Source organism: Pogonomyrmex barbatus, unplaced genomic scaffold, assembly GCF_055798465.1.
Source record: "Pogonomyrmex barbatus isolate J1 unplaced genomic scaffold, ASM5579846v1 scaffold5, whole genome shotgun sequence".
Lineage (NCBI taxonomy): Eukaryota > Metazoa > Arthropoda > Insecta > Hymenoptera > Formicidae > Pogonomyrmex > Pogonomyrmex barbatus.
The window spans coordinates 6,821,272-6,840,648 of NW_028297149.1; the positions used below are offsets into that span (position 1 = coordinate 6,821,272).

General features: G+C 38.7%; 1 protein-coding gene across 2 annotated transcripts in view; it reads left to right on the top strand.

Annotated features, from left to right (window-relative positions):
* Positions 1 to 19,377, top strand: part of LOC105425375 (uncharacterized) — a 61,135-nt gene that overhangs the window by 18,773 nt on the left and 22,985 nt on the right. For both annotated transcript variants that reach the window (XM_089081922.1, XM_089081923.1), the window contains exon 2: positions 17,041 to 17,094. In XM_089081922.1, the coding sequence (XP_088938048.1) occupies positions 17,041 to 17,094 (54 nt within the window). The remainder of the gene's footprint in view (positions 1 to 17,040; positions 17,095 to 19,377) is intronic.

Genomic DNA, 19,377 nt, shown 5'->3' on the forward strand with positions numbered 1-19,377 from the left:
TATACGAGCCCTTAATCATGCGAAGCGATGCATAAATCGAGATGAAAGATCGCATAGAAAGTGTTGGGAAACTGCAAGGATCCACGAGATGACGCAATTTCCGTGGCTTTCCCTCTAGGCGTCATACTTCTCCGAAGACACGAGTGCAAAGGTTCGGCAATTGTGAACGTGTTGCTTTGCATGTTCATTTAATTTCTCTTTTGCATCTGCGAAATTGCATTATGGAGGACATATGATGACAAAGTTGCGAGAAACTCAACGATGCATCGATTCCCGTTACCGCGCTCGAGGTGTCTAGATTAGAAACCGGGCAGCAATAATATATGTGATGATGCACGATACAATAGAAGTATCATAATTGACGACGATTGTAGTGCAGTTATGCGAGGCATTCAACTGGTACGCGACGCGGAGAGATTGGTTTACGTGTTCTCCCAGGTATGCGTTTCGAAAGTGCAAGTGCACGATCCTCGGGGATGCGTCTCACGTTGTTACGCCCTGCCACTGACATTTTCCATCGCCTATCGCTCGGACGCGAAATGTGAACGTGATAGTCTCTGATTCATGGCGCATAAACGCGAGTCAACCGGATGGCACGGTTTTACACTCAATCAGCGATTTGCCAATAGAGCCCGTATTGAATGGCACAATTGACATAAGTGGCATTTTAATTGAATCCTCTCGCCAACGATTTCACTCGTTCTCTTTTTAAAGATTTTTTTTTAGTTTAAAACAAATATTATTATTTGTTAAATAATTCATTAGAATGAATTACATTACTATTTTGCGCGCAGCTGCATTGCGATAAATTACTAAAAAAAAAAAAAAAATAAACAAATGCTAAATACAAAAAACGTAAAACAAAAAAATATGATAAAATTTTTGGGTCATAAAATACTCGGGGCTCACGGATCGCCGACATATTGATATTTCGCCAACATCGAGCCGCTCACCGCTGAGCCACCGTTGAATCGCCAATGGGAATTTCTCACTTGGATGTTCGTCACGAATTCCAAGCGAGTGTTATTGCAAACTCGATTTCGTAGGCGAGGCAGACTTGAGAACGCAGAATCCTTTGGCTCCTACATCGTGATCCGTCCGATCGATCTTGCGCTACTATTGGACTCTGTTTGTCCGGGAGCGAGCTAAATATAAAATACGTTGCCTGATCTTTGAAACTTGTATTTTCATCGTCGTATATCTACGCCCCCTTGTTTGCATGTATGTAACCATTGTATATAATTCCAATAAATTGCATATCACAATTCGTGCGGCGCATGTCGTCGCGTATGCTCTCGTATTCTTGAGACTCGCAGCGCACGATTTGACTTACAATTAGTTGCATTAAATTACGTGAAGAACAAAAATAAGAGGATGTACACGTGAAGAGCTTAAGGAGATTAGAATCATCATTGGAAAGCGCCCATCTTATGTTTTACACAGAGTAAAAGTCGGTATTTATCTAAATTAGTTTAATTAAGAGTTGTCGCAGATGCTTTCTTGTTTTTTTTTACAATTTCTATGTTTCGAAAGGATGTCCTATCACACTTCTCAACAAACAACAATTTATTAATTTATATAATTAATAAATTCAATTTTAATTACAACTTTTTTTCTTCTTTTACTCTTTTCTTCAGTTTTCTTCACGGCGAAGGTTCACGTTATCCATGTCATGTTTCGTCGGCGGAGATATTGTCCCTCGACGCGACAATTATCATGTTCTTGCGTGCCTTGATATTCCGGCATGTTGATGAAACATCCACCGCTTACACAACCGAGTCGAGCGGCACCGACTGTATCCTTTTTTGTTGTATTGACGAGAGAATCTCATACTCGGACGTACGCAAAATGTGCACGTTGTGCACCGTCAACGCCGCGCCGAGACAAAGTTCAACCAGCGAGAAAGTTCCGGGACGCGAACGTGAAAGCAACGAGTCGAAACTTTTGCTGGCGGACAACGGATGCTAACGTGACATCTCCATGATTGGGATTTCTCGCTATTAAGAAATTGCCTTCACTTAGGATAACTCGTGCTACTCGAGGAACAGGCGCCGGCGGAATTTTTCTTAAGATGTATGAACAGGCACTTCGAAACTTCTGAAGCCTTTGTATTAATATTCATCATAAATCAGTTTCAATGTATATAAATAATTCTACCAATATTGATTTGTAAAATGAACGGTATTCAGAAGTGGTCGCGAGGTAAAACCGTCTCGATCGTTCACGTCTGACATTTTATTCCGTTAATGATTGTGGTTGGTACCTTAGCACGTGCATTGGCACGAGGATCGATCTCCTCCGTCGTGAGAAATGACGACCTTTGACTGTATATACAAGAGAGAAAACGTGAAGCATGAATGCATCCCGTACTACTTTACAGTTTGCCTCCCACGCAAAAATGCACAAAGCTAGAATGCCGCCTGTAACAACGAACCTATACATGGTGTCTTTTGTTTTCAAAATAGTTTCTAAAAATTTAGTGCATTAATTATATCAAATAAGAGAAAAATATTAGTTTTACCAATATGTCAGAGCAATACATTTAATTTAATACAATAACAAATCTGTATATATATATATATATATATATATATATGTATATATATATATATATATAATACATATCCGTTATTATAAATAATATATAAAAAATATACACACAAATTAAATTTACGAGTGATGAAATTTATCGCTTTGTTCATCGATTAATCGGTGCGCAAGTTTATTAAAAATGCGTGCTTTATAGCGAGCAATGTGGGTATGTATGCCATGAATATCTTTCATAATCAGAAACGGCTACGAAGGCGAGTTGCAATTATTTGCTAAAACCTCGCATCCGAGATCGCGGCTGTGGCGAGAGGACGGGTGCCAAGATCGAGGCATCCCGGGAGTCGTGGAATTTAAATGATTCCCGATAGAAAGCATTTTCACTTCAGGAACTCCGTTCACGGTACTCGGTTAATATGTGCACAGCCGCGGCATGATAATGAAATCGAGCACGCCGTGGCTGGCCATCAGCATCGATTTCTAATTAAAGCCTTGACGATTTCGAGGCTCATCCCTGATGGTCGCTCATGCACCTTCGGATGCTTTAAAACGATGGAGAAAATTGTCCTCTCAATAAACAAGAAAGAAGAGACGTCCGCGCGATGTCTCTTCGATAAAACAAATCTCCATTTCAATAGAAACACGCTTATTAGATTCAAATGTCAAGACGCAGTTGAACTTCCTACTTGTGCGCATCGCTCGCGAGCCGCGCCATACGTGAAAGTGGCAATTTACTTGGATAAGAGCAACGATGTAACGGAAAATCATCGCAGGTGACCGTCTACTTCCGGGATCTGGAATTATGGGCTCTTTACTTTTCCGCCTAGAATGTTGCATTGAAATCATTCTCGAATTGTACACACCGGTAATCGTGCGGAAGTGCTCGATGAATCTATGATGCTACATCATCCTTATCGATACCATCCCGCTGAAGCAAGATACTTTGCTCGTCATTGCGTGAAGTACTTCGTAAACACCGCTCTTTGAATTTCCATTTGGCGAAACGTTTCATCGGATGCCGCTAATGGGCAGCGGCTATTATGCTTTACGATTGAAAAGCGAGATAGAGAACAAGAGAACCGAAGAGTATTCCGCTTCTTACATTCCACGCGTTCACCCCTTTTTATCTTACTTCTAATCTCCGAAAAAGATGAAAGCATCTCCGATTGCGATTATTATTATTTGTGATTATGAATCACCAGATGAGAAATTTCTCGCTGGCGGAAATCTCGAGCCGCCGATTGGTCAGTGTGACAGAGGCGTCGCGGTCCCCGCGAGATCCTACTATTAGAAGCTGGAGAACTTCTATGGGCTTGGTCCATGGATGGCCCACTGACACAGATACCGCGCCTTTCTACGTTCTGACCGATCGCCGCGTTACACCGATGTATTACCGGCGTGAGTAACCAACATATACGAACTTGCCTGTTGAGTCCGTTTCAATGGCACAGGTTCCATTGGCGTGCCTGCGAGAAAAGTACCTTACACTTATATCTCGTGGACGATGCGCGTAAAGGGGGGGCAACGGGACGGGGAACAGGGCACAGCATCTCGTTTTCCATCGGCGCTGGATCACATTCGAGAAAATACATCTTGATTACGTTGCCATCGCCCGCGCCCGTGGAGAAGGCAAGAGTTTCTTCTTGGGAACGTACGAATGAAAGTCACACCGACTTGTCCGCTCCTTTCCCACAGACGCAGCACGGGGAATCGTGGAAAAGTCTTCGATACGGTACATCTCGGTCGTGCCTTGAAACGAGAAAAGGGCGTATATCAATGCGAATGTAGCAAAATTATATACGCAACTCTGACTTTCCATGAAATTTTAACGAGAGCGAATGGGAATCTGTTGAGCGAAGAGGTATAATAATAAAACTTATATGCGCAGAGTTCACCCGATAAACTTCGCCTAGAATTCTTTATCGGAGTCAATTTTCTCTTCACAGATCTTGTAATAGAAATAATTTTTTAATTGTAAGTGATTAAAAAGATTTATAATTATTTTCTTGTAAATTAAATTTCTCTAAAACTAACGAATAATAAAATGTGCTGGGTTGTTTATTTAGAAATAACTTGGAAAAATTACAAACAAGTTAAATAGTAAACAATTCCTAAGTACTAGTTTAATGTAAGTTAAATTGCTTTAACGCGAACGCGTTTAGTCAATTTACGGATAAAATTGATCGAAAAAACTCACGTGTTAATAATAATGTTATTAAACATTTTCTCACATTTCAAAAATTGTCCGATAATTATACAAGATCTAGGAATATAGAAACTTTCCTTCCCTTCTTGTTTTTTTTTTTTCCACGGTAATTGAATTTCTTCCAATTTTATCTTTACCACCTTTTCGGTGTACGGCCTAATTGGGATGTTAATGAGACATCGTCGCGCGAATTTTTCGAACGGAATTGGATGTGAAACTCGAGAAGCCCGGCAAACTTGATTATTGTTCTTCCACGAGTCTAACCCGCTCGATTCGCTGACCCAATTCGCAGGCCCATCGGCCGTTCCTCCGCGCCGGCAATTCACCTGTACCAGGATCGGATCCGGGAATAAGAAAAGGATAGGAGGAAAATAAAATAAGGGCTACGAGCTACGTATGCAAATCGCCTCTTCCTCTCTCATCGGCGAAAGGCGCCGCGATTCGTCTGGCCTTGGCGCTGCATCGAAAACAACACTCAGCATTCTACGATATCACTATCTCTTTGCATATTTCCCCAAATTTATCGGATAACGTAGTTCGGCCCTGTATAAGATCCGAGCACGCTCATGGAGTGCATCCAACGATGGGGCCCGGATGTGGGCCGAATGTTCCACCAAATTCCCGATAGCCTCGGGCCCATAACGGATCGGCATACTAACTCCCTCTTCGGCTATGCTTCTTTCCCGCGAGTAATTGCTTTATGCAAATATTTACACCTTACTCTCTCATAAGTTCTCATGCTAATCGAACCTCCTCCTGTCTTTTCTTTTTTTTTTCCGCGATGAATACATAAGCGTTTGTCATTCGCGCGAAATTCGACACGATACTCTCTTCGTAGACTATCGTAATATTTCAGCAAAAATGTTAGATCGCGGCCAAAGATTGATTCAATTCGCGTCAAGATCCGCGTCCGGCAGGATAATCCGTGGCACGTGGACGGGACTCCGCTTTCTGCGACAGCTTTCTCCGCGATACGACGCGGAATCGAAAGCAAAATCGTTCGATTGAGATGGGGACGATTTCTCGAGCGGCGGGATAATTAGCACCTTTACGAGTTTGCGCAAAATTAATTCTGCAACGGACATCGATTTATAATGCAAGTTGACAAGAAAATTACGCTTATTGTAGATCGAACACTTTTATTAAAATTCTATTAAGAATTCTATTCGGAAAATAAAATAATGTTTCTGTATAATATTATTTTATAAAAATTATTATTTTTAATATTATTTTTAATAATATTTATAAAAATAAAATTTTACTTATCTCCTGATGCGTCTAATGACATAGTAAATTGTTTAAAATTCAAAAGACATAAAAGACAATAATTTCTATCGTATTTCTCAGTTGTAACATTATACTTCACTAGATGCGTGTTTCCGCATTTCGTAATTCTATACAAGTAAAAGGATTACAATTGTAAATTTTTTACGATCAGTATCGCGCAAGTATTCGACACTTATGCACACGAGGCGCGACCAATAAGCCGTTTCGCGATCCTCATTTCCGTTCTGCATTCTAATTCTACTATTGCAACTTTGCTATTCTCGATAGATCGTTTGCGAGTTTCCATCCGTTCGTTTTTGCAATCGCCAGTATTAATAGTCCTGGTCACTCGGTATTCTTTTTCAAATTTTTGCTAAAAATAGAAATGAGATATGACGATTTCGGTCGATAGTAATCGTCAAAAGGCCCAAATAAAATCACAAGGATCGCCGTAGACCAATCGCGGGGTGATCTCAATATGCGAAACTTTCGAGATAAACTGGTTTTTCGCATGCATATCGGAATTTGTCCTCGATACATCTCATTAGCTCTGTACATCCTACTCGAGATATGGCGATATCCCCCTTGATTACACGTGAAACGGAATTTTTTTGTGCTGACTTAGTTTCTTTTTCATTGCATTATTAATCAGTCGTCATCTGCAGCCAAAGTATTCACAGATATAATTGCTCCCGGTAGAGATCATTGTTCTTTCCGATTACAAGTAATTCTGCTAAATTTTCTGCGAAGATGCTAAATTTGTTTACAACAAAGAAAACCGATCTGTACGTATGCGTTTTTATTGATGACCGTGACTCTTGCCATTTCAGAAAGACAAGACGTGTATATGTATACGTTTAAAATTCCTCATTCTTTTGCGTTTCATCTTACGACTACCGCGTCCAGTCCCAACATGTAAAATGAGGAAGAGTAGGCTAGTAGGCGGAAGAAATTGCCGAGTTAAGTAAACGTTTCATTAAACATTGTATTTACATGCTCGTTGACACTCGACACGCCGCTGATTGTTACGCGTGGAGGAAAGTCGTCTCAGCGCGAATACATTTGTAACTGTCTATCCGACTACTCGCAGAATTATCTACTCGACAACGACGTCTCAATGGAAAAATGCGCCGGTATTTTCGCGACTTCAGCCTTTTCAGACTTCAGTTTACGCTATTATTTAATAAAAAAAAAAATAATATAAAATTAACTGTAAATACTACTTGCAAAAGAGAGTTCTTTTTATATATACATATATAGCATGTGAGAATCAGACCGTGCAAACTTGTGAGAATATGTCGAATAAGACAGTTCACATATAAAATTCGCTTTTGCATGTCATTAGTCAGTTGCAGCGGAAGGACTTTTATGCATGTAAAATATGGTGGTGGTTACGTGCGGATTCAGACTACTCTTTTTTAAATATAGGAACGATAGATTTGCGTTCTCGATAAAGAAAAATTAAAATGTTATATTCAGATAATTATCTCGGTAATGTGAAAACAATATGGGTTTAATGTAATAATAATTGCAAGTTTGTAGTAATCTTAAGAAAAATGACTCACTAATCGTCTGACTTTCTTGACAAACTGGATTCGCAGTGCCGACGGTGTATTCAAATTCCCGCGTGTATCCTGGTACTTCGTTAGCACAGAGTAAATTATCATTAATCACTTAACGGCGAGTTATTTCAAAGTTGGCCGGCGGTGCGATAGAGCGTGAATATCGTCGAGAGCATCTCGCTCGCGCGCGCATTTCTTCGACTCCTCTTTCGTTTTCTGCATCGTATCGTTGACCGGCCTTTCCGTCTCTTCTTTTTTCAGTCGTTCGTCGCCACGTGAAAAATTAGTTCACGGTACGTTACGTATCCGGCACACGAACAAGTGCCGGGGCAACGACGGAAGCGGGATTCCGTTTACGTGTATCCACTCGAAATAGGTATCTCCGAGCGAGGAGCAACAATGAAACAATGAGACAATTATGCGCATTGAAGGGGGAAGGGATGCAATTATTTTTATAAGTCCAAGTCGCTCCGAATATATCGCCGTAGTTTTACGAACGAGAAATAGAAAAATTGAAGCGATTTACAAAAGCAGATAAATTTTATCTATAATCGTTTTAACGTACGAGAAGTAAGAGCCAACGCTTACATTAAAGATTTAATGTAAGCCGGCTGTGAGGTTTACTTGCATGCTACCTTTTAATTTTCCCATAATACACGTAATGCTGTTCAGGAGCTAAAACACGGATAAACAGTCGGGTTGAAGATTATAGCGTATTCAACTTAGAGCCTGCGGCACTTCTCCTTCTCTTAGGCCCCTAATTCCCCGTAAAGAATTATTACGGCTAAAGAGAGAATAGCTTATCATTATTGTCGATCGAATTCATTATTATTGATTATTTCCGGACCATTGGCGCCGCAGACACGTTTGCTTATGTCACATCCGAATTACGAAACTGTCAAAGTTAAAACATGAAGTTACGAAAATATACGTATCACGATTATGAAATTACGAGGAAGTATTAGCAACTGGCATTTACTCGTAACTCGTCACTTGTTTTATTTTTCAGAAGAGGAGAGAGAAAAACTATCTCGTTTTGTTATATAAGTAAGTTCGAGTATAAAAATGATCTCTCGCGCTCCACCAATGGGTTAGATCCGGCCTTGACCGGTACTTCGTAGGAGCTGCACGTCGGTGATTTTCATTGCTACAGAAACATCGCGAGTACGCCTATTACCTCCGGTAAACAATAGTAGATATTGGATACAATCTCCGCGGCGAAGTTCGACCGGTGCCGGACGAGGCGGTTCATTAATAATCCTTTGCCACGCACGCACTTTTTTTTCTCTCGTGGCTCGCCAACGACGATGGATCCTCTTAGGGAATTAGAAAGTGAATTTCCGATATTTGGGTCGTGGAGAGACTGACTCTATCAGTATAATGATTAATTTATAACCGCGATAAGAAGCCTACGATGTTAATAAATGCCGTGTGAGAGCGGTAATGTTGTAATTAATTATCACCCGGTGCACATTTAATCGATTATTTCATCAAGTTATCGTTAGTTTGTATAGCATTAGTTATAATGAATGTTGCGATAATGTTATATTTTATCTCGCATATTATTAGCTAGATTAGCTAGATCCGCGTACTAATTTAAAGGCATCTAAGATCTGTGTGCGATGCGGTTAAATAGATTTTCTAATCGATCTTTAATGTTATAAAATTTTTTTTTTTAAATTCGAATTATGTCAAATAGATCTCTCCAGCTGTTTGCAACAGGATTATAACAAATGTTAAAGTCACTTGTATAATTATACAAGGATACATTCATAGAGCTGTGTCAGGCGAGAGATTAATTAATAGGCAAACAACGAAGTGAAACGTTTCTTCGTCGCGTTCGCGGTAAGGCGGCGGGGTCGAAACTTTTCGCCATTCTCGCACTTTCACCCTCACTCTCGAATAGACGACACTTTTACTCGAGTGTTAGGGCGAGTTGTACGTGCTGTATTTGTCGAATGGCAGACTAATAGTGGCATCTAATGCTATGTCATTCGAAGCACGATCTCAACTGTGTCTTCTTATAAATTAATTCCATTTCATCACAACTGTCGCATCACAATTTTATTCACAGTTTAAGAGCAAGTACGTTCAGATATATATATATATATATATATATATAGAGAGAGAGAGAGAGAGAGAGAGAGAGAGAGAGAGAGAGAAGAGACAGTAATAACAATATTTTAATTCTTATAAACTATTCGTAACTTCTAACTCAAAATTTGCTTTTAATTACAAAAATCTTTTTTTAAATAAGGTTTATTTAAAAAAGATTAATTAAAAAAGTATAAAAAAAGATTTAAATTTAAGATTATCATAAAATAAAAATTAAATTCAGAATAAATTTTCCATAATAAGATTTCAGAAATTCTATGATAAATTTTAAAAGTTATATCTATAAAATTAATATTGAATAACAGTGTTTTGTATAAAATTTGATAATACGATATGTAATCATGAGTATTTATTCGACAGGAGATTTCTCGGTGCGTGAGATGTAATTGCGAAACGCTTTCACAGTCGCAAAATATGACGAAGTCATTAATATAAATAGAAGTATTACATAAATTATTGCATTATACGTTTTAAAAGAATCTCAAGATACGTTGTTAGATGTGATTAAACATTCATATTTCAATAAGAGAAATGAAAAATTATATGATGTATGACAAGCTAATAGTAGAATAACAAATAACATTTCCTTCTATCAGATATAATTGCCATAAAAATTTAATAAAAAAATATATTACGTTATTTTGATACTATTTTTTAATACTATCGAAAAGACAATATTAACGATTCATCAAATTTTGGCTGTGTAAAATTACATTTACATTATTTCGTGATATTATTATGAAGATACAGTTACGATGATTCATACATCTTTTAAGTGTAGTTTCACCTTTTAAGTGCAGAGAGACGTATAGAACAAAACGGAGAAATCATTAAAATGATAATAAGTCATTATTATTACGAAGTAAATAGGATACGTGGCTCCTTCGTTTTTTCCGTATTCACTTTCATCGAAAAGACATTTAGAAATCTGTGCAGAGTTAGTTCTCTCAGCGAGGCTTAGATAGATGTTTCGAGCGGTGCTCCATTTTCCGTTTTCCTTCATCACCGATATTTCACACGCAGGTATGACGCAAACCATCAAGCAGTATGCACAATGATGTAAAAGGTGGTCCTTGTAATAGCAAGAACCGTATATCCGTTTGTCCAGCCATTCTCTCGGTTGTCGGACACGCTGTCGGTCACGTGCGTCCGACTGCCAACTCACGTGGCGGCAGGCGTGCGTTAGAAGATAAAACACATGTACAGTATTTCACATATAGTACGATAATAGTAGCAGTTTTTTTTATAAATTAATTAGAGTGATTAAAATTTAAATATAAAAATTATAAATTATAAGTTATCTATTCTTGTGTGTGTGTGTGTGTGTGTGTGTGTGTGTGTGTGTGTGTGTGTGTGTGTGTGTGTGTGTGTGTGTGTGTATTTTTGAAATTGGAATACTTTTGTGAGAAAAGATAAGAAATGCTAATGAAATTATTCAGAAGAATCATAAGTGTTTTCAAATGTTATCATGTTATCATACAACTTTTGTTAAATGAAGAGTTCTCCAACACAAACTTTTTGCTAGTAAATGGTAATATAATCTCCCCGATTTAGATAATGTATGATAGATATTCATACATTAGAATATTCATACGTTAGAATTAAATATTTGAGATACTCTATTGTAATCTATGCAAGATAATGGATCTGTGAAAAAGATGTTACGTTTATCTGTAATATTATTCATATATTCATCGCTTTAGATTAAAATAAAAGATAATTCAACACTTACTACATGCAGCAGTGTAGTTGCATCGCTTATGATAATTTGTAAAATATAAAAATAAAATCTGAATTCTATAATTCAGTGGCGTTCAAAATATAATAACATTTGAAAAAATAATTATTATAAAAATAATCATTATAATATTAAACTTTTTACTCGTTTTTCAGATAAATTTTTAATAAAATAATTGTATCATTTTTAAAATAAACAATTTTTTAAATACATATTTTTATAAAATAAAGGTAAATTTTCTCGATTTTTAAATTAATTATATTTTTATATAACTTGAATAAATTGGAATGGAAATTGGGGTTAAATAAAGTTATATGCAAATAATATGCAAACAAATAATTATTTATTTTATAATTATTCTATTGTTGTCCAATGTCTGCCAGATTTCCTTCTTTCTTTTAAGTTCCTTTGTTACACTTTCATAACATTCACTTGCGAAAACAGAGTTAATTACATTCGCGCGCGCACTAATGGTCATGTATTCGTGGAATCTAGAATAGTTGCATGGCATTCTCGGCATTAATCGCATGCGACACGCATTTTACCTTATTGTGATAAAAAGAATACGTGTATGTAAAAAGTATGATTGCAGGAAACTACGATTTGCCCGATGTCTCGCATTTTAATATAACGGAGGAATGTTAATGTAAAAAATTTTAATAAGCCATTGATGTTTTAAACGTTATGTCACTACACGTAATTTGACTTTGACAAATAACGTCTTAATGATATAAATTTAATAACGATTTTCGTTATAAAGATTTTCAAATAGTTTTTTAACATTACACTTACTAACTATTACCAAACTTTTTAATATTATATTTATTAATATGACCAAAAGAGATATAATATTTATATGAAATTATCTTTTTATGAAAAGGTCATTTTATATTAATTAAAAGATATAATTAGCTAAGCATTCGAACCAGGGTAACGTATCACATGCGTCTGATCAAATATCACTCTTTTATCTTTTAAGATTGAAACGTGTTTATGTGAAACGTGTTCTGTTCCAAGATCATTCTCTTACTTTATACGCGCAGTATTGCTTCAGAATTCAATTTCAAGAATTAACAATATGAATTAGCAATCGTGCAATTTCAACGACGTTATGGCATAAATGCCACTAAACAGACAGGATAAATAATTGCTTTATCAAATAGATTCCAAAACGAGTAAATAAAAGCCAAAGGTTAAGAATCTAGGAATTTATACGTCATAAATATTAGTCATGCGTCTGCATCTGTTGATATTACGAAGCTGATACTAATACGTTACAAATATGTAATTTAATAAATGGTAGAAATAAATAGCGGACGATATGTTTTCAACGTCGCACTCTGTGCTGTGCGTCATCAGATCGTTTCGAAGACGTGAAAAAAAGATCTATTGGTTTCGATGAAGCCGACACGAAATAACGAGTAATACCGTTACCAGCAATCACTGTAGAGACCGTCGATACCTTTTGCCTTCGTTTCTGACATCTTTTTTATGATGGCGAGATGATAGTTCAATATCTATATATTTTTCTTTTTCATTGATCAAGAGACACACAATCGTGCCACCTATATATAGAAATGTAGCAATTAAAATAATACAGATAAAAATGAAAGACAAACTTTTTCTTTCTTTATTATTAATTATTTCTTTCTTTATATCTTTAGGAAAATGATATACTAAAAAATATTTAAATTTTCCTGAACAGATTGAAGGATAAAGTTTTAATCAATATTTTTTTAAATTATTATCAAAGATAATAGGACATATCTTTATAAATAAAAGATAAAATCATAAAAAGACATATCTTTATAAGTAGATGCCCGTATTTTATTTTTGTTTAACTTAAAGAAAACAATTTCGTTTGATAAAATGAGCAAAATCGATCTGTGCGTCATGTAAATGTAATGCATTAGCGCACTTCTTTTCTCGCCCGTCAGTTTACTTTCTTTTACGCTCGCACGAGCGCGACCCATGTTAATTGTGTCAAGAAACATTTATATGGCAAGAAGGAGCAAGAAAGACATCGGATATTGCGGAAGCAACTTGTCATTTTCCGGTTGGTTGGCCGTACAAAGTTACCCGATGGATATCGAACTAACGAATCTCACCGTGGACTTGTCACTTAAACGGCGAGTGAACGCGACGTTACGCATGGCAGGGGTTACAACGAGTAGAATGTTCAAATGGTATCTGTGCTATGTAAGTTTCTTCCGTAAGTTTCTCCTCGGAAACCTGACTCCTCGCGATCATTCCAATAGAAATTATCTCGACAAAAGTACGTCACTACATCACTAGTCCTTAGTGAGAGAGTCCTGTAAGGAATATCAGCGTTTTGTAAGAAAGCTTTTTAGTCTAATGCATTGCTTCAAACGTATGCGTGCACACACACGAAATTGGCCATTAGCATGCGGCCAAAGTGAGTATTTTAAGGAATTTGTATCCGCGTAAGAGACCGTATCCGTTGGTGCCACCGTTACCGGTTCCCACGATCGAACGCTTTCTCTCTCGAACCCGTTCCGTGGTGCCCGAAGCGCGAGATTTCATGTTACTTGCGAGTTTAGCGTGGAAGATCGATACGTTCTCAATTAGTGTGAAACAATTAGCGTGCAGAGTTGTGAATCGATTGAAACATCTTCTCTCAGACAGTTTCGTAGAGATATCGTACACACCTTCGAAGCAGGATTTCGAAACGCCTGTTTCCAATAGGAGGGAAATCATCCCCTTGTGAAATGCGAATGTACACGGTGTGTTTTGCGACTGCGTCTAAATTACAGACGACGAACGATGATACTCGACGCGAGACGTTGTATCACCGGTTGATTGCGAGGAAATCATTGAGCAAGCAAAAGTAATCATCATTCTTGGTTTCACTACATGTATCTACGTGCGTCTCGAGTCAAAGCAAACATACATTTCCGAGTGGCCGCATTGACTGTTACACGGCCAGTTAACTCGACGTTGCTTGCAACGTGAGAAATTAATTCATAACTGCCGCCGTGGCAAAATCAGATTTCAACAAATCGCGCGGAGAATTTGCTTCCTCATCATACGCTATTCTCTCCTTTTAGGAAAGGATTTTCAACCTGGAAACAGACGGTAGCGACGACATTAACGTAATTTCGTCGTTGTTGTCTGATGCAAGCATCGTAAAGTTCAGTTCCTGAGCACGCAAATTTATGAAACCTGAGAAATCCGATTATAATAAAAAGAAACATAAGACTTTCCTTACTTTGGAATTGATTTCTAATCTCAATTACTTGACTTCGTTACGTGCTTTAAGAAACGTGTTAGTTTTTGTCGTATCTTTTTACTTCACACGTTTCATGTACTGTACTATTATTCCGATTAGGTTTGTAATATACGATGTCGCCCACTATTGAAAGTGAGATCGAAACCGTCTTTTTTTGTATTGGTCGACGACTGGGTTACCTTGGTATTCGCATCGCTCTCACAAGATATTTAAGACTTTACGACACGTATCGTCAACAGGATTAACGTGGATACCCACCGAATGCACAGTCCGCTATAGAATCTTCATTATTTTATATAAAGCGACACTTCGTAATCAACACAAATCATCTGAAAAATTATTAATTCCAGATTTGAAGTTGCGTAACTAAGAAATATCTTTGAGCATAAAGGTTCTAACTCTAGAAAGTCGTAAGATCAAACGTATTTATGGATTCGCAACGCTCTTTTTATTGCGGAATGTTGATGATCCTATCTATCATTGTGGAATCTCATTGTCGCAATACGCCACTTGTCGTCGTTGTTAAACGAGATTGCCCGGCAGCAATCGTTGTTTTTACAACGAGAAAAATCTTTCGGACATTAGCGGCAGGCCATAGAGAGCGCGACATGAATGGACGAATTGTTCTTACGAAATCCCCGGAGGATTTCTCTTCGCGCAAGCAAATGAGCTCAAGGTAGCCGTCGCCTATGCAACCACGATTATGCAGCTGCATACGTGGAAGTCGATCGTCAGGTGGGCCCGTGTATCTCCTTATTGCCTTACAAACGCGAGTAAACGCGCCTTCGAATACCAGAAGCTAGAAGCTTACGATACTACGAGCGCGGGAAACTACGCGGGAAAATTATGCGTGAAATCATGCAACTCGAAAGTAGCAGAAATGAAGGTTCGTCGACACGTCACACTGTCATCCGGAGCGATTTCGCAATCTAATTCAACGTTCACTCACCATTCCGCGTTACGTGCCGACGTGTCTCAGCCTCATTAAGAAACGCATATACATACAAATACAAATTTATTCTATTTGTTCGAAATCTGATCCCAGACTTAACATACGTGATGAGCCGATGTAGCAGATTGGCGTAATCGCGACGCGGTGCGTTTCATAATGCGATCCAAGTCGCATCGAAGTAACGTGTACACGCGGCGTGTACAACGTTGAACACGAATTCTCTCTCCCACGTACGGTCGGTGCGACCGCGATCGTTACCGATTGTTGGGTAACGTGACGCGACGACCGGTTTGTCGGGGACCGCGAAACGGCCGGTCCGGTTGGCCGGAGGCCAGACGCCGAGGAAAGAAGGGCGACGCGAAGTCGACCAGCTGACCCAATGTGCCCGGGGACGAGGATGACCTCGAAATCGCGGGTACATCGATCCCGATTGCTATAGTACCGAGAAATGCCCGTCGTCGAATAAACCGGATGTCACCTGCTCCGGCCACTCCGCGAGTTCAACGGATCACTGGATCATTGGGAAAACGATCGCGATACACATCCCGATATTCCAATAACAAACACGTTTCCGTGACAAAATGCTTCCAGATGAATGTACGCGACGAAGAAAGGAAGGCGAAGAAGACACTAGATTAAATCTACTGTTAACCATCCTCGCACGGATGATTCGAACCGTCATTACAATCAGACACGACTATGCTGCAATATGGAAAAGTACACGTAACTCTCATCCATCGAGATGTAGCGTGCGTATTCAGTCACGTGCACACGCAAGTGCACAGGCGCTCACGTGCACGCGAGAAGAAAACGACGTAAATATTCCTCGCGAGAAAAGGAGTCGGTCAGATAACTGTACGTCGCGGCCTCCGAACGACATCTTCGGTGTCGCCGATGTCTGGAGGTCTCTCTCTATGTCCATTCCCATAGACACTTCCCAAACACGTATGCACGTCTGGTCTTCGCTTCTTTTTCTTACCCATTTCTTCTCACCTCTTCCTTGAACTGCGAGTAAACGCGCAATTAAGTCTCCGAGATCTTCAGAAAAAGCTTACAAGTGTCATACTTGAAGCTTCAATTATCATGTTTATCTTTCTTCGTAAATATCAAAAGGAAAATTATTCTCGTGATGTAAAAAAATTTCAAAATGAAAAAAACCAATGTGACGACATCCGTATGACGCATAGCAATTATTTCGCGAGAAGCTGCGACGATGACCAAATGAAGCTTCTACTATTATAATATCCTTCAATAATTCCCTTTCACCACCCACGTATAGTTTCCTCTAATAGAATAGAAGCGACCTTGCGCGCTCGAACATACAAATTAAATATATTAATATATTAAATTGATTAAAGATGTATACATATGTTTAAAAAAAATATCTATTTTTTTTTCTTACAGATGACGTTTTAGGAAACAATGTTAGAGCTTCCAGGATAGAAAGGGATGTAGACGGTAAGTCTCTTTATAAATTTAACGTGACGTGTCTAACAAATGTATGTTAATCGTGACACATTGCGATACTTGAATCACACCACTACACGCAGCAGAGGATTGCACTCAAAATTAAACTTCTCATCTACAGTCGTATTTAATGAAATAAAATATCTATTTTTGCATTTTAGATTTATTATTTCTATGGCATAAAATTTGAGTGCAATCCTATAAACACCGAACAGTCTTTCTGCTTTGTTCTTTGCCTTTGCTCTCTAACTTATCTCTTCTCACGATACATCATTTTACGTGTCTTAATTATCCATGTACGTGTTGACGCGAGGTGCGGCCGTGTAAATAAAAATTTCTCAAACGGGTAATATACTTTCCTGTTGCTGAGTTGACTATATATGCATATGTCATCTCGTTTCGGTGGTATCTGGCTTTAGAATCTGTCATACAATTGATTTCGAGATGTCCCTCCCCAGGACATGAAAATTCATCATGCTACGCGGGAAGCTTTTAGCCACTTTAAATTCTGGCTTAAAATAATAAAATAACAATAAAATAAAAATACGCTATTTCACTTTTATACATATATTATTTTTAAGATAGAAATATATTTATTTCTTATTATTATTATTATTATTATTATTTTTAGATGAAAATATACTTTTTTTTTTATAATAGAAAACCGTCAAGTGTGCGTGATTTCAGAATTTTCAGGACTTAGGGGTTGTAAATAAAGCAATTTAACTAATGTTTAAACGTGTTCTCTCTTTTTCTCAAATGCATGCCAGTTTCTTTTATTCTTTGTTCGAAGGAAGAATGTTTTTTTTTTTTTGAAGAAATAAGGTAACGACGCAAATTAAGCGAGGTACCGCGGATAGTGTTGCAACAGGTGTCCTAGGCTACGAAAGAAGAAGGCTCGTCTACTAAGATCGTCTGTCTCTTTTTTTTCTGTTTCTGTTACTGCTCCTGTCTGCTCCCCGCCTTCAACTCTTCTCAACAACTGGATGCCGTCTGCCTCCAACGTCCGTCCGCCACTCCGTCTCTCCGACGACCTACATAACGATGTAAAAAATAACAATATTACGATGCAAACTATCACCGACCGACGCAAACGAACGACGCCGACCTGTACTCGATATGACGATTATGACACGGACGGATTCGTACACGTAAAACGAATCGAATTCGTTACACACATTTGCGCTTAATTCCGACTCAATCATATTTCGATAACTTCGTGTCCCGTTTTGCTCATGTACACGTAATCGCTTCCCCCCATTTCCATTCGTGACATTTCTGACGATTCCAAATCGTCGACAAATCGTCGTGATTCCGCGCCGTTATAACTTTACGTTACTCTTCATATATTTCTTACTTTCGAACTTGGTTACTCAGGAGTGACTACCGTCCTCTTAGTATCGGCACGTCCTGGCAAATCCGTACCTCCGGTTGGATTATTGACAAAAACGGCACGGACATTCGTGCAAGATGGCGCGAGTACCGAATTTGCCACTCAAGTTCTTGGCACAACCTTGGATAACGGTCGTCTCTATGCAAGAATTTTATCTACATCCAGCAGAGTGTTCTACGACAGAGAACCGGCGGTGGATCCGTCGAGTCCCTATGTCGTTTATCCCTCAAAGGGACCGGAAGATGATTGGCGACTCCGAGTGGCTCTTGATAACGCGCCGATTAGAGCTATTGAAGAAATCGAAGTATTGAACGACGATAGCAACATAGAATCGAGTGAAAAAAAGACTGGAAATACCTCGAAACTGGACGAAATATCCAAAGAAAATGATGTATTTCACAAAAGAGAGATGAATATGGAGAGATTCAAACCAGCGAAGGTTCGACCGGCTGATAATCTACCCACTTATACCGTCAAGCACGAATATGTATCGAGTAACTTCGATACATTTGATGACGCGCAGCCAAAGACTTTTAGACCACGAGTGCCGAAGATTTTCAAGCCGCAGGTAAAAACTCCACCGCCAAAGAAGCTGGATACGAAACCTCTTGCTACGGTAACTTATCATGGCTTTGCGGATTTTACGACCACGGTCGGCGACACTGTCATCGTTTTCTCGCCGAGCACATCGCCGGCGCCCATGGGACGTCCCGCCACCACGATCAAAGGCGATGCCACACTTCGACCGGATGACGGTGTGGCAGTATTGAAGATCCGTCCTACATCCGTGATGGAACATATGAGAACCGATCAACCTCACGAGGGAAACCAAAAGCATGGCTCGGACGATCAACTTTTGAGTGCCATCAATCGCGGCAATA